The following is a 22,954-nucleotide window of genomic DNA, read 5'->3' as shown; positions in this document are numbered from 1 at the left end:
AAATAATCAAGGACCTGATAAAAACGACATTGAAACAGAAAATTACTGTGCCAAGACATGAAATTTTTGTTTTTCAGGCAGTCTGCTTAAAAGGTAAGAAATTTTGATAACGTTTTTCTTTATCAGGAGAAGACCAGTAGTCCAAGAAAACTGCCTTTTTATCAGTTGAAAGAAAATAAGTTTTAGTTTTGTATAAGACACTACTTGTTTTAAAGCTTAATTTTATAACCTTTATAATAAATTCATTTAATTTTAATCAACTGATCCAAACAAGATAGGATTCACTTTTTCTCTTCCTGACTTTCTATTTAATTTGTCCTTTATTTTCCCTTATTCCATTTTTAAATAACCAATTTTACTTTGGGACAAATTTGTCTCATTTTCCCTTCACAGAAACCCATTTTCTTTTATTTATTTATTTATTTATTTATTTATTTATTTATTTATTATTTTTTTTAATTTTTTTTTTTTCAACGTTTATTTATTTTTGGGACAGAGAGAGACAGAGCATGAACGGGGGAGGGGCAGAGAGAGAGGGAGACACAGAATCGGAAACAGGCTCCAGGCTCCGAGCCATCAGCCCAGAGCCTGATGCGGGGCTCGAACTCACGGACCGCGAGATCGTGACCTGGCTGAAGTCGGATGCTTAACCGACTGCGCCACCCAGGCGCCCCCAGAAACCCATTTTCAAACCTCATGCCTTTTCTAACCGAAACAAACAAAACCCGCATCCTATTTTCCTTGAATATGTTAGTTGTTTTCCTTATTATTTCTGGTAGATTTACTTACATATGTTAGAATTTTTAATGTTTAAAAGCCTTAATTTCTAGTAAAAATAAAGAAGTACACAACTGTGAATTGTCTTTTAGCATTAGAATTCTGTGGGTTGGCAAACTTATAAATACTTTTTATAATTTTTGGAAACATATGTTTCTCATAGTAAATTTCTCAGCATGGCACAAAACGTGTTTACTAATAGACCCAAAATATCTTGAGTTCCTCTGTAAAGGAAGCCAAAAGTGGATAAGCCTATTTTTAGTAATTAATGTTCTTGTGTTTTATCATATTTACAAATGATTTAGATATTAACCACTCATCACTTAATTTAGTTTAGCAAAACTGTAAGATTTCAGGTTACCAAGAAGATTTGGGGAGACTATTAAAAAATTTACCTAAGAATGTTTATCTTGCTTACATCTATTTAATTTACTTGTTGTCAATAATTATGTTTAGGTTACTTACGAAAATTTCATCATACCAAGTTATTTCTCTTGCTGACAGGTTTTAAAACCGAGAAAACAATGAACTTATTTGACAAATCCAGGTAGAATAAAAGTTGTATGTCTCTGTTATATTCAGTGTTGATAACTCTAAAGATGTGTTTATTTTAAAGAAACTTACAATTAGCTTTAATACTGAATATTTTCCTAGATCCATGAACCTGAAAAATAATTGAGTCAGTTTCTTGTTATATTTATGAGAATTTTAAGAATGCTTTAATTCATATAAGTGTGTAGTTTTCTTTGTCAGTTAAATAGAGTTCTTTTACAAATTAATTTTTGGCACTATCATCTGGAGGTAGAAAATACCACGTGTATAATGTGTAGACACATATATAGACAGATGCAAACAGAGACCATATAGCTTTTTTTTTTTTTTAATTTTTTTAATGTTTGTTTATTTTTGAGCCTAAATCACTCACGCGCACGAGTGTGAGCATGAGCAGGGGAGGGGCAGAGAGAGAGGGAGACACAGAATCCGAAGCAGGCTCCAGGCTCTGAGCTGTCAGCACAGAGTCCCATGCGGGGCTTGAACTCACGAGCTGTGAGATCATGACCTAAGTGAAAGTTGGATGCTTAACTGACTGGGCCACCCATACAGCTTCTATTTTAAAATTACTGCTGTGAATCAGATGTAATAGTCCAAAATTCAGTAGTTATGAAAGAAGTTGGATCTAAGTTGTTCTGGTAGGTAAGATAAATTGAGATTACTTGCTCAGATTGCTAAAATGTTTTACTAATATTTGCTGGGAAAACCTGTGAAAGAATTTCTCATTTTGTCCAAGTTTTAATTGACTTTTTCCTCTTTTGTGGTGGTTGTTTGATAAAAATAACCTTCCTGAAATTTGTCCATTAACTTGGCAGAGTTTTGTTTGTTTTATTTTAGGGTCTTGGAACCTTTTTAGAGGTAGAAAGACAGTTGAGACAGGATTACTAGAATGAGTACTTGCATTAGGAAGGATAGGGGAGCAGTAGGAGTTGGCATTCTTCTTGTGGTCTTGTGTTTTAGATAGATACCTATTGTGTCTTTAATTTGTCATTAGCATTTTACAATGAATCTTTCAATGAAGCTATTTTGGAATCTTGAAATCTTTGGAGGCTTCTGCACAGGAGTTAAAATAGGTATCTCATTCTGTTTGCTTAATCTGGGAGCCCTTACTTTTAAGTGCACCTCTTAAGTGATTTTACTGATTGGAACATTTTTCATAATGGCCACTGGAGTTTCCCTGCTGGGACTGACAGCAGTTTGGTAGGACCCTTTGCCACAGTGGAGTGCAAACCACATTTCTGCCCAGCCATATCTGCCTCAGATGGAGTGTGTGCAGCCCATATTTCTGCTCTGTGGTATTTAGGGGCCCCCAACTTGATGGTTATCAGGCTAAGTTCTCTGGATAACACACAATGAGGTTTCCTAATTCTAGGTTATTTTTAGTAAGATTTTCTCATTTTTGTAGGTCTTTACAGCTTCTGGGACAATAGTTCTTAGAACTTAAAATAAGTAGGTATGCTAGAATGTGTCTTGATTCACTTTTTAGAATGTAATGATCTCTTTATAATTTAGTTTTTTAAATTTGATTTAAATTTTGTTTTTATCTAAGCCTTTAGATCTCTTAGAGCCAAACTAATAGCTGAAAGGTATGTGCTGCTTGGTTGGGAATTTTGTGATGTCTTACAGTGTTCCTCATTACATGGAAATTTTCTTGAGGTTAGCAGGTGACCTACCGTTAATCCAAACATTTATTTAACCAGCTTAACATAAGCTAGGAGTCTTTGAGTTAGGTGGTGAGGGCTCTTAATGGCTTTCAAGTGCTTCACCTGTATACACCAATTTTTGTGGTCTCCCCCCCCCAACCCCCGAGATTCCTGTTAGCAGTAGCCTTTATCTATACAAACAGGACAAAGGTTCACCTTAACACACTGGCAGTAGCCAAGGGATGTTCTTGCAGATTGGCCAAGAGACAGCTGCAATATACCACCAGCAGTTCCCAACCTGGAACTGGAGAACGGTCTAAACCAGCAGACCTTAAAAATGAGAATGTGTACTGGACTGGGTTTCCAAAAAGGGAAATTGTGGACTGAACCAGCGGAAGGGGCTTGGGTTCCTGGTGGAACCATCTGCTGGTACAAGCCGACCTGCCCCCAACTGAAAAGCCAGTTAGTTTGGGAGCTTGATGCAGGGAGTGATGTTCAGAACTAAGAGGAACTTACCCATGGCCTTTAGGAATGGTGAGAAAGACCTAGAACTCAGGGGTTTGCAGGTGCTACTCCTGTGTTCCTCGTAGTCCCTGCGTGTCATCAGAAGTTCGCTTACACATCTTGTACTGCCACCAAATCAAAACAAACAAAAAATTCAGCTGAATAAACTTCAAAGATCTTACTGGCTTTATTCAGCTATTTCTGAATTGGGCAGCATCCCATCTAGCAGGCAGAAAGGAGCTCCAAAGAGCTGAACAAAGTGGGAGTCTTTTATAAGCAGAAAGTGACAGGGACAAGGAAAAGCGTGGGTTACCTCATCCTTCTTTGGGGGATAAAAGGGGTCTGTTTGGTGGATTACCTCACTAGTGCCGAACGGACAATTCCACATTTACTGGTTTAAGGTTACATTTCTGGGAGAGGTTGAAACTACATCAGATTAAGAATTAAGTTTTGGTTTGCTGATGTGGGGCATAGCACAAGTGACTCCCATTTTTTAGTTCCTTAGTTTAACATACTGAATTAATCCCTGAACTCTTTTGCAGTGAATCCATATATAGAATGAATAACTCTTGATTTAATATTTGTAAACTCAGTTTTCATGTGTTGGATGTCCTTAAGGAGACTCCCCCTCACCCCACCCCTGCCCTTTCTATAGAAAGCCCTTCTGTTGCTTAGTCATCTTGTATTCTTAGTGCCCACATCTTAATAAACGCATTGGTGGTTGGTGAGCCTGTGAGCGTCTAGAATCAAACCAGTTCCTTGATCATGGATTTAAACAGTTTAATAATGTAATTAAAGTAACACATTAGTAACAATTTCCTTCTGGGTATATCCTCATATACCATATACCTACCATATATCCTCTAGTATCACCTTGGTTGGAGTCACTGCCATTCTGGGTGGATTCTTTTTGTTTTTTTTTTAATGTTTTATTTATTTTGAGAGAGGGCTCTGCTGCCAGCACAGAGCCGGATGCAGAGCTGTAGTCCACAAACCATGATCTGAGCTAAAATCAAGAGTCAGATGCTTAACCGACTGAGCCACCCAGGCACCCTGAGTCATTGTCATTCTATACCAGGGTTAATGGGAGTTGTTTCTCGATAGGTCTTCCTGCTTCCAAAGTGGCTGAGTCCTCCTAGACAATCATACGTGATTTGTTTTTATAAGAGCCACATGCTGTTGTTCTCAAAATCTTCTTATGGTGGTCTCTGATGGGGTTCAGGACACACTCCCTGAAAATAGGGAACCTTGGCATATTGAGTGTCTGAAGTTGCAGGAGTTTGAGAACACAGAAGCAGAAAGGTCACCCTGCCCACCACCCCCCCTTCCTCCCTGAAAGAGGTCATAAAACTCTTCTGTGAAAGGTATCCTCATAGTCCTGGGAAGGAAGAAATTCTTAGCACCAAGCACCAGGGACTGGGAATTGGGGGCTGAGAAATAGTACAGACAAACCTTGTTCAACTAACCCTTTGCCTTGTCAGGTCTTCACAAAAGTACTCCTTGTCTAAAAGGCATAAAAGCTTCCTGCTCTAGTCACTTCTTTCAGTCTTTATTTTCTTGCAAAGGTTCCCACGTACATGTAAAAAGTTCAATAAAATTTGTATGTTTTTCTCCTGTTACTCTGTCTTTGCTAGTCTAATTTTCAAACCCAGTCAGGGGCCCTAAGAGGGTCAAAGAAACCTTTCTTTTTCCCTATACCTCCAAAGGCTTCTATGGTCTGGCCCTACTGCCTCATTGATTCCTATCCCTTTTACTACATTTAGCTTCAGCCTAGCTGGTCTCTGCCTGGAGTGCTTCTCTGGACATCCCCACGGGGATTTATTTGTTTACTATTACATTTCTAACAAATAATCATAAATTTGCTTCTTACAACAATGCAAATTTGTTTTATTCTGGTTCTGAAGGTCAGAGTTCCCCCAAAGTGGGTCTCACTGGGCTATGAGTAAGGTGTTGGCAGTGCTACATTTCTTTTGGAGTCTCCAGGGGAGAATCTGTTTCCTTGCCTTTTCCCGCTTTTGGAGGCTGCCCGTACTCTTACGTTGGTGGCTCTCTCCCATCTTCAAAGCCATTTGAGTCTTTTTCATGCTGCATTACTCTGACACTGACCTTCCAGCCTTCCTCTTCGATTTATAACAACTCTTCTGTTTACACTGGCCCTACGTGGGTAATCTAGGATAATCTCCCCAACTCAGAGTCATTTGATTAGCAGTCTTAATTCTGTCTGCAATTTAAATCCCCCTTGTCATGTAAACATAACCTTCACCAATTTTAGGGATTAGGATGTGGACAGCCAAGGTGGGCCATTATTCTGCCCAGCACAGTGGCTAATTCATATCTCTTCCAGATCTTGGTCAGAGTTCACCTTCTCAAGGATGCCTACTGTTTAATGCTGGAAACTACCCCTCTCTTCATTCTCAATCCCTACTTGGCTCTACCTTTTTTTTTTTTTTTTTTTAATTCCATTCCTCACTTCCTTATAGCTGTTATACCATTGTCTTTTATATGTTCATTTTCAGTCTGCTGCACACACCTCCTATTGCAAATGTACACTCCAGGATTCATCTTCATTACTGTATCTCAAGTACCTAGGACAGTCGTAGGTCATGGGACTTGTGTACAAATGTTTGAATGAATGAATGAATGAACGAACGAACGAACAGTGTGTGAATCTTAAGCAAATCTTTTTCACCAGAGCTTTACTTTTCTGTTGCCCAGCATGGATACCTGAAATGGACGTAGAATGAAGGGAAGGACTTGGGACTCCTACATTCATTAGCTTTCCTTTCTAACCTCAAAGGTTTTAGTCCTGCCAGCTCTAGAACTACAAAACCTCAGAAAGAGTGGCGTCGGAAACACTCTGTTGTCTGTAGGAGCCATAAAGGGCCAAGAGACAGAGAAATGTTGGTGTTCATTGCCAAAGAACATTCTCCCTGTGACTCCTGCAGCTGTTCAGTGTATTGTCTCTGGCAGCTCTTGGACCCTTGTTAGCCCAAAAGCCAAAAATCTGAGCTTGACAAGGCTGAGGAATCCATAGAGCCTATGAGGCAGCTAACAGGTATGGGGGTGGGGTGGGGAATTGACAGAGATTTTAGGATTGAGGAAATCACATGAAGTTTAAAACCACAAACCTGTATTATTTTAGGAACCACAAAGGAAAGTAAAGAGGTTTAAAGAAAACAAACTAATGGCTCATTCCTGTAGTTGACACATCAGCCCCATAATCTTAATGCTTGGGTGAGTTCTTCCCTTGGCTTAAATATATCCTGAAATGCTGGAATATATCCTGGAATATATCCTGAAGCTGGAATAGATCCTGAAAATGCCATTTTAGTGGTAAAGATGAAAATTATTATGTGGGCATATATCTGCTAGGTAGATGGCCCCATCAGTTGCTTACCCACGCTTATCTGTAAGTTCTCATTACTCCACTATTTTGAGTGCTTTAGCTCCCTGCCTGGAGTTCCCCAAAAGAAAATGCTTTAGGGCCAAGGTTTCTGTCTTTATTTTGGTAGTTGCTTTTCTTAAACTTTAGAGACCAGTGCCTTCTGCTTACCTTGTAACTTGGTCTTCAGAGAGGTTTGTGGTCAGAGGAAAGGCTTTGCACTACCCTGATTTCTCCCCTGGTGCTATGCTACTGAGAACCTGCTAGTTTGCAAATAAGTGTCCAGACCAACGTCACTTTATCCAAGCTGGATCTTTCAAGGTGTGAGAGAAATGTTTGCCCTTGACCTTGGCCATGATTCTTTTTAGAGATGTTACCTTTTATATTTGCTTAAACTTTTCTAGTCTGTATCAGATTAAAACCATTTGAGATCCATAACTTAGTTTTGATGCTTTTTAAAGCACCTTTGTGTTAGAAGGTCTGTTTATTTTTCCTCACATCTACCTCTGCTTCTGCCATTTTCCTCAAGTTACACTCAGATTCCAGACGCCGCATCTCTGTAATCCTGTTGGCCAGAGGCTTGGATCACATTTATTCCATGTTTTTGTCTTGGCTTCCAGCTTTTTTGTAGTTGGCAGTTTGGCACGATAGACTCTTGAAATAAAAGTACACAACTGATCAAGGTGGTTTCTCTTTTTATGCCGTTTAATAAGAACTTGGACTGTAGTGGGTAAGGGTGGCTGATGGAGTGCGCCAAAAATTGAAAATATGCTTTCATAATTATCTCTGGTTTGAAATACTTGAGGTGAGAGAGAGAAAAAAAGCTAAGTTTGTATGCCTTTAAGGGAGGTCATTGCCCTTTCATGCTCAGCTTTAAAAAAAAAAAACAACTGTTCTTACCTTTAGGTATATTTTCAAATGCTTACAACCAGTGATGTGGATGTGTGGTGGGTATGGCTGGGGGCCTTCTAGACAGATTGAGTTGCATGAGCAAAGCCAGAGAATGTATGGCTTTGCATGTACTGCGACTGTTTGAGGGACGAGGAGTGGTTCAGATACTTAGGTGCTTGAATACATTGGCTGGCAAAAGCAGTTGTAGAAGGTCCCAGATGCTTATACTGTTGATACCACAAGTAGTTTGTACTTACTTTGATAGACAGCAGGGAGCTATTGAGGGTTTAGGAAAATCCATTAGGAAGTAGTAGTGTTAGTGTGGATTAGCCTCATGAGGGACCTTTGGGAAGGTTGTAATTCAGTGGTTCAGATGAAACATGAGGGCCCGAGGTGGACAGAAATCTATGACAGTGGAGGAGTCTAGGCAGTTGGACAGGCCTCACCAGGGGATGTGCAGTGGTCTTTCAGTGGTCCTGCTGTGACTTTAACCTGAGGTATGGTCCCCAAATCAGTTGGGATCTAGGTCTTAGAAACCCTTTTTTTCCCTTGCAGACATTGTACTTAATGAAGAATTCTCAAAATATATTTAGGATGTTTTTGATTAAGTCTATCTTGTTTGGTGGCTGTCTGCAAGAGGTTGAAAATAGGAAAGAAACTGATGAACCTTAGTTTTCAGAACTTTGTATTAGGAAGTTTGGAAAATAGGGAGTTTTTCTTTTCTCTCACGTGACCAGAAAACTGTTGTTCCCAGATAGGAGAAATGGAGCGATAATACTGGTTTCCTAAAAGCCATTAGTGTAAGAAACTTTAGAAATGAAAGTACACAGAAGGCAATTTAAGTAAAAAGGGGAAAAAAAAAATCAATTAAAAAAAAAAGTCTTTATGGAGTTTTGGAAATAACAGTGAATGCAAAGACAGAGGTCGTCCTTCTTGCCCCCCCCCCCCCCCCCCCCCCCCCCGTAAAATCATGCTTCCACCAAACTAACACCTCCTCTATCTCTTGGAGCCCAGGGAAAAGTTTAGAATATTCTAGATTGATCTTTGCGAAGGTGCCTTTTCATAAATTATTACATGGAGAATAACAGGAGAAAAAGCAGTCTTAACTGGCACAATTGATGTCTAAATTAAGATGTGAACATATATTGAAACAGTATTTTTTAAGCTTTAAAATGAATGGTTTTGTGATACTGGAATGTGGCTCCCCCCCCTCCCCCTTTCCAAAGGGTTTCAGAGCCAATAGAATCTATAAATAGTGCAGGCCGGTTGTCTGTGGTAGATTGAGTAGAGCAGAATCGCCTGTCCTTAAGTGAAGGGGAAGTAGCTTTACATTTTTAGTAACTGAATTGTTGGCCAGCATAAAGGTAAGGGCCATGTGAGCAACTTATTTATAACTTCCCATAAAGGTATGTGTCTGCCTCAAGCAGAGAAACTGTCTGGGGTGCTTGAAATGTAAAAGTGCAGTAGAATCATTTTCCATACACAGCCTTCCTAGCTAGTTGGTGCAATAAAGTGATTGTTCACATCCCTGGGGCTTTCAGAAAGAGGGGTGTCAATAGCTTAGCTTATTAGCGTCGCCTCCTATGGGATAGAAGGGACTGAGGCCATTAAATGTGAATCTATGGTTTTATGTAGTGAAGAGTGTTGAGATATTAATTCCCAAGGGTATTCAGGACATAAATTTAAGCCTGGTTGAACCTTTTGGGTGTGGTCCTACCTCTACCATGTGGGCTAACTACAATTAGGTTCTTGTCAAAATATTTCATGGGTATAAAAAGCACTTTATTTTTTCACAGATTAGTTCAACTATAAGTAGGCTTTTTTTCTTTTAAATAAAAGACATAGAATCCAACTGAATTCCCTGGTAACAGTGGGAGAAGGGAAGAAGTGTAAAACATTTTCATGGCATCCTGTAAAGTGCATGTTAAACTGTTTTCGTAGATGCCAGAAAATGGAATCCATTGTTACATGTTAATTAATGTCATCACTCACATCAAGAGTAAATCACTGTACAGCCAGGTTTAACTCTATGGATGAAATTTTTATATTCATAGACACCCAAGTAAAATATGTTTTTGGCCCTCCTTTGTTACTCATTGTCTATTTTCAGAGACTTGAGTTTTTCTGAATATTCTGTTGACCATTTAAAGGATCTGCATATATGGCTAAAATGTAAACTTTGGCTTTTGTGCCAATATTGTGGTTCTGTTTAGTATTTGGGCAAGTTGTAATAAGTGGTAAATGGCTCATTAACTATATTGGAGGCCTCATAGCAGCACTAATTTCAAATCGTGCTGCGTTTACAATTTACATATTAAAAAATGTTCACTTGATTTCGTTCAGGGACAAAGCTGACATCCTGTATAAGCATTACTCCAAACAATCCTATTTATTGGTCCAATTATTTCAATTGAAAGATGCTGGTTTACTGCCTTTTAGTATATGTGAACAATTCTCAGTGAAACTGTTAGAGATCAGTTGGACTATAGTGGCAGAATAACCTCACAGGGTTTCAATTCACTTTTAATTTTGAGTCCCAGGATTAAGGATCATTTATAGTATAATGTAACAGTGTGGGCAAATATAGCTTCCTTTAATGCCTCTCTGATATTTTGGGGAAAAAGCACTTTTAGTCAAAGCATTCACTTACGAATTGCATGACAGCCTTTTCTCACTATAAATTTCATTCACATTTCCTTCCTTCTCCCACATTCTTAAAAGACAGGACAGCATGCAGTGTTTTGCTTCATTTTATCTAAAATTTTTTTTTGAGATGTGGTTTAAGGTAGTTCTTGAGGATAGATGTCAAGGTAACTAGTTAATGCTGTTTGAAAATCAGGCTCTTAATTAAAAATGCTTAATTTGTGCAAGAAAACTACATGTTAAAATGAATTTGGAAAGATTAGATTGGAATTGCCTCAAATTCAATTAAGCCACACTGCATGGACGTGCTGGGAATATCAATACAATCACTGTAAATTTTGTACAAACTGATTTGTTGCATTATCTTGCTCATCTAACATACGGTACTTTTTGTGTCCATATTGCAGACGGCAACTCCAAACTAACATGGCAGTCAGACTGTGTGATGTGGCTTCTCTGCTTAGAAGTGGTTCGTGGGCAGCAGAGCCTTGGACTGGGGTCTGTGGGATTTTTCTTAAATTCTGTAGGCTACTTTTTTTAGCATGTTGCAGGAGTGCTGAGGCCATACCAAACACTTGAACTTTTCATTTGGCATATTAATTATTCTTACATTTAACCTATTGCGGTATGGCCATCATTAGGATTTAAAGCACATTGCAATTTTAACCACAGTGGTATATGTAGCATCAGAACCATGCTTTTGTATGTAACTTTTTATAATCAAAATTAGGATTTAGTGCAGACTCAAAGAAAAGAGTGACAAGCTTTTTTAAAAAAAACAAAACAAAAAAGTTTTGGTATGGTCTGAATACTAAGTTACCGTAATTCTTTACATTCTGTTTACTATGTATTTTTTTGGTTACTAAATTTTGAAGTTATTTACAATTCCTGATGCTCAAAAAAAATTGTTGAAATTGTAAATCTGGCTGAAAATTATTTGCCCAGTAACCGTTGAAAGAGTTTGCATTCTGTGAACAGTTGTGTTGAGCCTATCAATGGAATATGCATTATTTGTAAAATATAGCACATTAGTATCATTTTATTCTGAGCAGATGGTCCTATAGCTGAGAGATGCTGTAATTTTCAGCACACACAGCCTACTGCAGCTGTTCACTTGAATGTTGGCTTAGGAGCTCATTCTTGCCACCTGAACATGGAAATAAATGTGCAATTAAGTGAGGAGTGTTTGTTGTCCTTGCTAAATCCTGCTAATTTCAGTCAATGAACACTTTATATTTCAAATGCCATCCCAATGAGTTAAGTCCAAATCTCATATTTGGGGTTCACATAGTTTCTACACATACTCTAACTTTTGAATAATGATTTGTTTTAATTGGCTTTGGCCACTCTAATCTTGAGACTCTTTTGTCTTCATAAATGCTGGGCAAAGGTAAATTCCACAAGAGTTGTGCTGTGGAAAGTGACCCACAGCTAATATTCTGCCGACTGGAACAGTTATGCTTTATTAGGAAATTTGAAAACTCCTTTCTCAGTTTCAGATAAATTTGTTAATTATAATAAAATGCATATCTTTTTTTTTTCAGATTTTTTTTTTCTTACAGGTTTCCAAAGATTTATTTTCCCTTACGCCTTTAAGTATTCCCTGAGAACACTTAACCAAGAGAGGTAGCATGCAACTTGTAGAAAAACCCATTTCTTTGAAAAGGAAATGAAGTCACAGAGAGTTAGTTTGTTTGATATTTCATAGGTGGCCTGGATTTTGTCTCTGATTTTTTATCATGATAGCACTGATTCTTGTCCAGTCTGACCAGTCTTAATCTGGTCGGTTGACCAATCTCAATCTGTCCTATGCTGCCTTCTTTTATAAACATCTCTTGGCAGTAGAGATTTCTTCCTGTATGCTCCACTGTTGCGCCCTTTTATTTTTCTTACACAATATGCTTTTTAAGAAAAAAAAAAAAATAACTTTTTTCTCTTGTAACACTCTTTCCCTCTACTTTGCTTTTTAAAAAATTTTGCCTTAAATTCTTTGCCTTTTATATGTAAAGAAGTTCCCTAAAACTAGCATTCCATCATTTCAGAATTGTCAGTTTTGAGAAGTTGTTCTTTGTGGAGATGAGAGATGCATTGGATGAAATATAAAGGATAATTCTTTTAGTGATGCTTTGATTTTTGGATTTCCCCCAATCTTGGCTGTCCAAAGTAGATAGCTATTGGAAGATGGTTTTAGAAAATTTGGGGCCGTGGTTTGTGACTCTTTTGCTTAAAGAGCATAGCATTGATTTTTAGGAAACTAGATCCAGATTTTCTTATTAATGGTAGATTTTTAGAGTAGTCTGAACAGTTTGAGGCCATTTCCCCCAAATCTGCTACTTATCCGGTATTTGGAGTTTATAGATACTTTATTACCTGCATTTCAACAGGCTTATGTGCTCAAATGAAAATTCCTTGGGCTGGTCTGTTTGCAAAAGTTGAAATCTTTATATTGTTGTTTTGGTGGACTGGATAGGTTTTTGTTTTTTTCCCTTTTAAAGTCACAGTTGAGGCAGAATGCCATACTGCATTGTTTGGGGATTTTATTTTGATGCTGTAGATCAGTTGCCTTGTTGGTGATCTTTAGCTGCCAAGGTTGACAAGAATGGCTTGTTAGATTCTACAAGGTACACTAAGTATGCCTAGCTTCTTTTCCAAGTTATCCTACAAATCCTTTTCATGCCCTAACACTTAACATCTGATATTTTTCTTAGTTCTTACCAACAGAAGAGGTATAAGATATTGTCAATCAAAAACATTTTCAATATGTAACCAAAACAGTACATGTTGACAAATTTATGTTTTTTAAAATACTCTTACTCCTTGATTTTAAGTTAATGGATGTCTGTCAGTTTTAGAATATTGAAACTCTTAGGCTAACTTGAAAATCTCTTCAAAGTGAGGAAGACCATTTTTTGGTTTGTTTTTCTGATAGCATGTTAAACACTTCTGTCTTGTAGTATGTATTATATAGTCAGGGTTTAATTCCATGCCCTTTGGTACTAAATTTTCTCGAGTATGTGGACATTGCAGGTGAGTAAGGGTATATGAGTAGACCCAGAATGTGGTTCTAGAGAATGTTTAACATTTAAATTGTGCTTTTATGTGCATGTATGGAATATGTATGTGAAAGTATAATTGTGAACTTAAATTGACTAGCTTAATATATGAAGTAGAAATTAGTGTAGGCGTTGCACTTTTTGTTGAAGCTTTGTTGTAATTTCAGCAGAACGACTTGTATTTAGTGACACATATTTACATTCTTGGTTGGAATCTCTAATAGTTTATGAAATATGAATTCTGACATTTCTTATTTTCTCTGTTTTTAGCAGGTAATTGCTGCCATGGAAACACAACTGTCTAATGGGCCAACTTGCAATAACACAGCCAATGGTCCAACCACCATAAACAACAACTGCTCCTCACCGGTTGACTCTGGGAACACAGAGGACAGCAAGACCAACTTAATAGTCAACTACCTTCCTCAGAACATGACACAGGAGGAACTAAAGAGTCTCTTTGGGAGCATCGGTGAGATAGAGTCCTGTAAACTTGTAAGAGACAAAATAACAGGTATGCAGTTTTGTATAGGTTACTCACCTTTAAAGGATTATGTTTCAAGGTGTGAGAAAATAATAGGTTTTCTTCTAGTGGGTCATTCAGTGATGCAGTTCTACACGTCTAGATACTCTGTTACTGACTACATCAGCAGCATGAAACTTTGGTTTTAGAGTTTTGTTTTCCTTTTAAAGCATAAAATATTTTTTATGGGCAGTATATGTTATAACTAGACTTTCATATACCCTGAACTGTATAATAACATCTTTGAAAACTGTTTTAAGAATGTGTGTATGGGACAGAAAGTGTCATGTTGACCTTTAGTTTTATTTCCTGAGCTTATATGATTTAGCATTTTAACAATGAGTTCTAAGAAGAATACTCTGTTTGGAAGAAGGAAGAAACCTCTTAAAAATGTCTTTTCCCTTAAGTCTGTATAGTCCTGCTTATAATATATATGACAGAGTAAATGGTAGTGTTCACATTGTCAATGTATAAATATTTGTACTGATATAATTCGAGTGCAGTAGGATCTAATGTTTTGTTCCTTGATAAGTAAAGGAAAAGGTGGTGTAAGAGTGTTTCTCTTATCCTAAAGATAAAAACGAAAGGATGGGTAATTTGGCCTTTGATACTACATTTGGAATATTAGGTAGTAGAAAATATCCTTAGAATTTTGTAAGATTCAACTAAATTCTTAGAAGAAGCCAAAACCTAAATGAGGAACATGTTCTTGGGATACAAGAGTTAATGCTTCCGGCAGGAGTCTTTTTCAAACATGGAAAATATGTGAAGTGTACAAAGGCTTTCTCATGCTCATGTTAAAATTGGGTGATGGTGTATATGAAATTGCTTTACATGGCTTGTAACTCCTACTATAAAACTAAATATTTGAAAAGGGTAAAGAATACCTATAGGCAGTGTGAAGAGTTGGACTGGGAGTCTGAACTTTAGTCATGTAACTGTGGACAAGTCAGCTCTTGGCCTCAGGTCTCCCTTGGTAAAATGAGGGAGAGGGCAGAGAAAAGGGGTCACACCTAGGGAATTTCTGAGGTCAGTTTTTACTTTGTCTGAATTAGTACCTTTAGCTGTTCTTTTTTCAAGACAGCAGGGTTTACTGTCTCCAAGGTGAGTAAGTTCTTAGAGCTGTCATCTGGGCCTGGTCTCACATACAAATTGAGGCTCACAGAGAGAACTTATTTAAGTAAAATCTGGTTGTCATCAGTCCATACAGAGTAATTCTATTTTAACTAATTACATTACTTAGTTGTTCACCACGATATCATCAGGAAGATTTGTTTTTTTGTTTTTGAATGCTGATAATCAAATGGATAGTATTTTTCCATTTCTTTTTCCAAAATCCATCTGAGCCTCATATGTGAAATTTATAAAGAAACAGTTTTTGAAAAGTTGGAAACAGTATAGAACAACTGGCTCTTAGATTTGTCTGTCCTGACACTGAGTTTTATTACTACCTTTTTTAGCAAAACAGTATCTTTATATGTGAGTTTTGCAACCTCTTTGACATAAATGACTATGTGTTAAATGGCATAAAGGCCATGACATCAAGGATGTGATTTCTGGTTTGATTGCTTAGTAGCCATCCCTACCGTTAAAAAACAAAACAAAATAAAACAACAAAAAACGCATGAATTAGGTATATAAAAGTTGCATTTTTTGTTATGATACTGAGAATTTATGAAAGTATGAAACAAATCCTACGTTATTTGTATTAAGCATCTACTACAGAAAACATCTCAAAGACTTTTATCTCTCATCTCTGGTCAGTCTTGAATTGTGTTATTTTTTCTGAAGTCTTTTACGAGAACTGTTTTATGGTGCAGGTGGATAAATTGGAATTGTGTGTTTTTATACCCTTTGCCTTCCTGTCTTTAGTGTGATAAATAGTGGTGGTAGAGCCGTAGTGCATGGTGATCTGAAGTACATGGGTAGATACTGGCAAAGTGCATTAGTATTTGCTGTCCATTTCCTTGACCCCTCACCAACACCCTCCTGTCTTTTCAGTAAGATGGGGCCAATTAAGTTTTCCACCATGGTAAAATTTCTGTTTAAAACCTCTGGTAAGCAAATGGAGTACCCAGGAAAATCCATAGTGAGCATGAGGGAAAAAAGATGTTATCTAAACTTCATTTCATGAGACACAGCCGTACTTGTTCTTTAAAACGAATGTTCCATTGACAGACAAGTTTGAGAAATGCTTCCCTTGATAGTTTCCTATTTAAGAGCCAAACTGCAGATCATCAGCATATTACAAACCACATATTAAAATCCTGCAGTAAAGAAACTAGTTTTCTGGCCTTATTTGACCACAGAACTTGTTTTAGGGGATATCTCCTTAATACTGGATTTACACTGAGCATATAAAAGCTTTCATTTAATTATCAGACAGTCTGAAAATTCTCTGTAACCTGTTGATAACAGTAAAGTATGTGCAGGTTTCAAATATGAACATCCATGGTAATGAGCTGTATAATGGATTAAAAAGTTGAGTGGGCAGGTAAGAACACAAAGGAACTCTTCTAGTGGCCGTGTTTTGACTTAGCCCACTGACATCTTAGTATGGGTTAAAACAGTGTTTGGAAGGGTCTGACTCATTTAGCTGCAAGCATAGATTACCTCAGATACGTTGTTTTTAATTCTGAGTGTCTTAGTAAATATTTGTATAGAACAAAATAGTCCAGTAAATGGTAGGTTTCTAAAACTGGAGTTTGAATGGTTGTACTTTACAAAGTGGGCCTATATTTCTAAGAAGCTACTATTAATACATCTAGAAAGATTGAAAGAATGTGTGAGGATTTGGACTCTGCCCTGTGGTGTTTAGCATTAGCCAATTTTTGTAGTTTCTCAGTACACATTTTTAGGGTTAAATTTGAGTTCCTGGGTCTAATTATCCCATTTATCCTACCTCCCCGGGAGCTGCCAGGCCAGCTCTTTGTATTCTGTTTTTGTAAGAGGCGGGCTTTAATTGTTCGGGTTGTAAGAAAACTATGAGATAACTCTTTGGGAAAAACATCTAAGTTGTTCTTTGTCATTTTTCTTAAATCTTCCCTTATTTAAATAATGCCGAATTTAGGAAACTGTATCTCAGGTAAAAAAAAAAAAAAAAAAAAAAAAAAAGGTCTAGGAGGAAAGTGTGTGCCTCTTTCCTAAGTCCTAAAAAAGAGTGTATAATTTTTAGATTGTTTTGGTGTTGGCAAATTAATGTCACTATTTTGATAGGATGAGGATTAGAGCAATACATTGAGAAACCTCTTCAGTAGTAAATATAGTAATCTTCTTTTTGGCCTACATTCTATTTATTATGTTGTTTTTCAGGCCCTTTCTTTGGTTTTGTGCCCAGCTTTATGCTTCATCCCATTTCCTGTCTCTAGGCATTCGTCATGAGAAGCCACTGCTGCTTGTATAGTTTAGCTGATGTCGGTCCATCTCTTTTGAGTTTATGCACTTCAGAGTCCTTGACACCTGCTGATGCTGCTTTCTAGAGGAGTGAAATAGATTTTAGGATGCAAGGAATCAGTAATAGAATGTTAGAAAAGTCCTTGAGGTGACCTTAGGCAGCTCCCTCACATAACAGGTGAGCTGAAGCCCAGGTTTGTTTAAATGACTAATTAGTCCAAAACCACATGGCTATTACGCAGTAGAGTAGGGACCAGAATTCTGGTTTTCTATTTTTTCCTGGGATATTTCCTCCTCGCCTTTTGTTGGAGGCCAGAACTCATGAAAAATTAACTTCAGGACTAACTGATGAATTTATAGTGAGACCTCTAACTTGTATACATTCACCAAGGGGCATCTTCTGGTGTATGTGTCATCTTCAGAAGGGGAAGGAGAGATTTTTGAGAGTAAAGGACTGAGGGATACATAAAATGAAGAACGTCCATGCTTCTCTAGAAACTTCGTAATCTGTAGTTTTGAATTTGGATATTATAGCCCAGTGATTCCTAAATCTGGCTGCACATCCTCCTATGAGGGAGTGTTTAAAAATAGAGATTCTGGAGACCTTGGGAATCTGTTGTCAGAAATCTCCCCAGGTGATTTTGACGGACAAGCAAGCAGTTTGGGAATCAGCCTTTTAAAGTAGTCAGTAGAGTACCTGCATTGGAATCCGTTGGGATGACTACTAGAAACGCAGCTTCCTGGACCATGCCCAGACCTACTGAATCAGAATCTTTGTGGTGTAGGGCCCGGAATGCTCCATTTACCTGGGAGTTACCCAGTTCTTTTCCTGAACATTTTTCAGGGAGATAGAACCAGAATTAACCAGGTTTATCTGAACTCTGGCTGGAGATGGGAGAGTTGTTACAACCACAGTGCCTAATTCTGTGGTAAACTAAGTTTCAGGCGCTGCCCCCTCCCCAGCATTGGTTTCTAATGCGTTAACTCCTAGTATTCAGTCACTAGAGATGTCAAAGTCACTAGGCTGTGTCTTTACTGAACACCTGACCTGTCCCTGAAAGGGTGTGTGTACATGTGTAATTATTTTTCAGAATTCTAAGAGAGCTTGTTCTGTCATTGTTACTTTTCCTTTCTTCTAATAGAAGAGAGGGAAGTTAGTTAGTTGAAGACCTCAGGTCATGAGTGGTACTCTTTTTTGTCTTGGTGTGATGGCTTCACTCTTATTCTAGGAATTGTTTGAGGTGGGTCCTGTGGCGACCCCATCAGCTGTGAACTAGAATCTTTCAGACAAAAAGGAAAAACAAAGACCTGAAGGGGGGCACCTGGGTGGCACAGTCAGTTAAGCATCCCACTTTGGCTCAGATCATGATCTCACGGTTCTTGGAGCCTGCTTCAGATTCTATGTCTCCTTCTCTCGCTGTCCTTCCCCCACTCCTCTCTCTCTCACATGCGTACGTGCTCTCTCTCTCCCTCAAATAAATAGACATTAAAAAAAAAAAAAAAGGCCCAAAGAAACATATACAAAGTATAGGTGACCCAAGAGGGACTTTGCCACTATTGATTACCTCTCAATAGGCAGTACCATCTGTGGAAACACAGACTCCTCCCACCTTGTTTCGCCTTAGGGCCTGTGTGGTAAAATCTTTTTTTTAACATGAAGGTTCTTAGCCAGATTTGAGTTATGTCTGTTGCTTCCTGAGAACATTGAAGTTAGTTTTGATTGTGGTTTTTGTTATCAAAATAATGTGCTTTTCAAATTTCATTGTAATGCCATTGTATTCTTCCCTTCTCTATTTATTTGTTTGTTGTTTATCAAATAACTGACAGTTTTTAATTAAAAAAAATTTTATTTATTTATTTTTGAGACAGTGAGAGACAGAGCATGAATGGGGGAGGGGCAGAGAGAGAGGGAGACACAGAATCCGGAGCAGGCTCCAGGCTCTGAGCTGTCAGCACAGAGCCCGACGCGGGGCTCGAACTCACGGACCGTGAGATCACGACCTGAGCTGAAGTCGGACGCTTAACCAACTGAGCCACCCAGGCGCCCCTTATTTTATTTTTTTAATTTATTTATTTTGAGAGAGTACGAGCAGGGGAGAGGCAGAGAAATCCAGGGGAGAATCCCCCGGAAGCGGGGCTCAAACTCAAGAACTGTGAGATCGTGACATGAGCTGAAATCGAGTCCAATGCTTAACCAACTGAGCTACCTAGGAGCCCCTCCCTCCTTTTTTTTTTTTTTTTCCATAAACAAGTACAGTCTTAGCTTCTCAGAATTGAAACAGATAAATGGTATTTTATTTTTCTAATGCATGCCTTCAAATTTAATAGCACTTATTACTGTGATGAAGTCAATCAGAATGAGTGAGCCTCAGGCTGTTTTGCTGAACATTAATTTGAAAAGGTGGTTGTGTGTGTCAGTTACAATCCTAAGGTTAGTTGTTCAGTGTCAGTAGTATCAAGAGATTAAGAATTCTGATTCTTTCAGACAGATAGTTGAAGAGGGCAGAGTGGGTGGCTGGCTGGTGGTAGCTTAATAAACACCTCACTTTGCAGACTCTGGGTACTGTTTAATTAGAGATTTAGCAGAAAGGCTGTTGTGTGCTCAGGTCTTCACAAAAACAAGAGAACTTGGCTCTACAAGGTAGATGCTTTGGTGGTCCCTAAAGTATTAACTATGGAATGCAATACGTTTGAATATAGCTATTCTTAGATTTTAGTGACTAAATTTGTATAAAGTGATTTTTTTGTTGTTTTTGGTGGTGCTGAAGAAACTTTATGTATATTTATCAGTATATATTTAAGCCTAATTTTTTAATTGCATCTTTGTCTTTTCCAATGGTCATGGCTAATCAGTCATTTAAAAATTTGATGTTATTACTGTAGAAGCTTTTTTAAAGTTTTGGGGGAAAGACTTTAAAATTCTTCTATGTTCATTTTTTTCCACTCAAACCTTGAACTGGAGGTGTTTTATAGAACATATTTCTGTGTCAGCATTGATTAATGTAGATGATGAATTTCAGGATGATGAAATTAAAAATTTATCAAATTTAGGGAATTAAATATGGTTCTTTACCATTATCAGGGAAGAGACACTTTTTCTTAGTTCTCTTAGTTACATTCACAGACCCCCAGGGATTGAACCTAACAAAGGATAGATTATACAGTGTTTTATGTCAGTTATATCTCAATGAAACAGGGAGGGGAGAGATTTAACAGAAGAGGCACACAATTTTTATTAGCATTATACGTGCACTGGTATTCACAAAAAAAGAAAAATAAGTGGTTAGACTCAGGGCTTATATACCATTTTAACAAAGGAAAGGGGGTTTGGGTTCTGAGGCATGATAAATTGTGAGGAAGTGACCAGGAATTTACAAGGGGGAAACTAACAGAAGGTACTGAGCTATTTTATATTTTAGCAAGGTTTGTTTGCTCATTTTGGTGCCAACTCTCCATCTCTGGTGGTGAAAGTTTCTCTGCTCTTTCTGGCACAGAGGAGGGGGACCTCTGCCCAAGGGAAATTTGTGATTTGCTTTTTAGGCAGAAAAGAATAGGGTAGAGAACTCTTTTCTGTGTCTGTTGGTTCTTAATTGTCTTCTGTTTGGAATACTCCTTAGGCAAAACTAGTGTATTTGGGGTGATATCGTCTAGGGCCCTCTTATCATACAATAAATTAACTCTTGGTTAACAAACCTAAACAGAAAAGGCTCTTGGGATGGATGTCCCATGGTAGTGCAACCTGAAATGGCTAGTTGCTGGGAAGAAAAGATAACTGTTGTGAGGATATAGAAGAGTTTGAAACAAAATCATGGCTGATTAACTTCTCAGTCATTGAGATTTCAGTTTCTCTGATTTTCTTGATGTTGATATTTATGTCACTTTGTTTTATTCCATTAGAAGAAAATGAAGAAAAGTATTGCAACTCCCTAGAGCTGATTACACATTTTTCAGCAGCTTTTTAAGAATATTTACTGGGAGAATGAGGTTGAATCTGTTGTGCAAATGAGGCTTAGGAGTTTCGATTCCATGCCTCCTTGACCCATATCCTCATTGGGGCTTCTAGAATTATGATCGTATTTGTCTTGTCAGTAGATTAAGAGCATGTGTTCAGTGCCTTTGACTTGATTCCTTTATTAATTTGATACAAAACACAAACATTGTTAATGCATTCAAATTAATAGAAAATGTGGTTGAAGTTCTTCTGTAAAGAGTTCTCCCCTTGGGGGCGCCTGGGTGGCTCAGTCGGTTAAGCCTCTGACTTCCGCTCAGGTCATGATATCACAGTTCCTGAGTTTGAGCCCCGCGTTGGGCTCTGTGCTGACAGCTCAGAGCCTGGAGCCTGCTTCAGATTCTGTGTCTCCCTCTCTCTCTGCCCCTCCCCTGCTCATGCTCTGTCTCTCTCTGTCTCAAAAATAAAGAAAACATTAAAAAAAAATTTTTTTTTTAAATAAAAAGAGTTCTCCCCTTCAAATTCAGCGAAGTGTGCATGCTTGTGTGCTATTTGCTATTGCAAATCTTTTCACACTTTTTGTTTGTTTGTTTTTGTTTACTTCTGCATTGGGATTGGTAGCATAGAATAGAAATCACTTTCAATTTATTATTTAGTGGCTGTCCTACTAATGATGGACAGATAATATAGATGAGAAAGAAAATGGTGAACGCAATGGGAGAAGAGCTGTTTTTAAATTCTGATACAGGATTTCTTCTTCCTTTTGTAATCCATACAATGTTAAAATCCTGTCTATCTTCCGGTGTGAAATTGACTCCCTTTATGATATACTACAAAATAAACCTGTTTTTCTTTTCATGGTTCTTAACTTCACTATCATCTTATCCATTGCACTACCTTTGTAATAGCCTTTTTTTTTTTTAACTTTGTAAATTATGAATAGAGCAAAGCATTTTTATTTTGCACCTGTTGGAACATTTCTTTTTAAATATTTCCTGAACACAATAGTTGGTCATTGAAGCTAAAACTGTGCTTTACAATTCACCAACTTCTTCTGAGCTTGTTCTAAGTTAATTGACTCAGGGGAGTGCATTGCTACTACTGAATTTTGAGAGCTGTGGAAACCCTCAGCGCTTGCCTTTTCAACTAAAAAGGTCAGCTTTAAAAAATATTTCCTGGCATTTTACTTGTGAGTGTCGTTTGATTTGATGCAGTGGCTTTAGTTAGCATGTTTTACTCCTTAAAACGTGGTTTCGCTTTTTAAAGTTTTACAGTGTCAATATTTTGACACCCTTGAATGTCCTTTTATTGGTGATGGTTTCTGTCATCAACTGTATTCTGAGGAGCTTTAAAGCTGTAAAGCAGCATTGGCAGCTCTTCCAAGTATTGTGAAGAAACAGATCTCAGTTAAAACGATCTTTTTGTGATCCAACTACTCAACCTTATGTTGTATATCATATTTAGTTCATTGAGGGGCGATCATTCTACATTGTTCCAAATAAGAGCAAAGATTCTTATGCTGTATACCTCCTTCACAAGGGGGGTGAGGCACGGGGGGATGCAAGATGGAAGTATTCAATTTGAACTGTGTTCATTGCCTTCCTTTGTATCTTTCCTTGTGAAATGGACTTGAATGCAGTGGTA

General features: G+C 37.8%; 1 protein-coding gene across 21 annotated transcripts in view; it reads left to right on the top strand.

The window, feature by feature from the left end:
- Positions 1 to 22,954, top strand: part of ELAVL2 (ELAV like RNA binding protein 2) — a 201,205-nt gene that overhangs the window by 120,897 nt on the left and 57,354 nt on the right. For 9 of the 21 annotated variants that reach the window (XM_019816046.3, XM_011288604.4, XM_045043759.1 and 6 more), the window contains exons 2-3: positions 10,800 to 10,890; positions 13,716 to 13,959. In XM_019816046.3, the coding sequence (XP_019671605.1) occupies positions 10,819 to 10,890; positions 13,716 to 13,959 (316 nt within the window). In that variant the 5' untranslated portion in view covers positions 10,800 to 10,818. The remainder of the gene's footprint in view (positions 1 to 10,799; positions 10,891 to 13,715; positions 13,960 to 22,954) is intronic. The other 12 variants (XM_019816051.3, XM_045043762.1, XM_011288607.4 and 9 more) reach the window with 3 other exon arrangements.

Source organism: Felis catus, chromosome D4, assembly GCF_018350175.1.
Source record: "Felis catus isolate Fca126 chromosome D4, F.catus_Fca126_mat1.0, whole genome shotgun sequence".
In the NCBI taxonomy this organism is placed as follows: domain Eukaryota; kingdom Metazoa; phylum Chordata; class Mammalia; order Carnivora; family Felidae; genus Felis; species Felis catus.
Note: the sequence above shows the minus strand (reverse complement) of the source record. Positions and strands in the feature narration are given on the sequence as shown.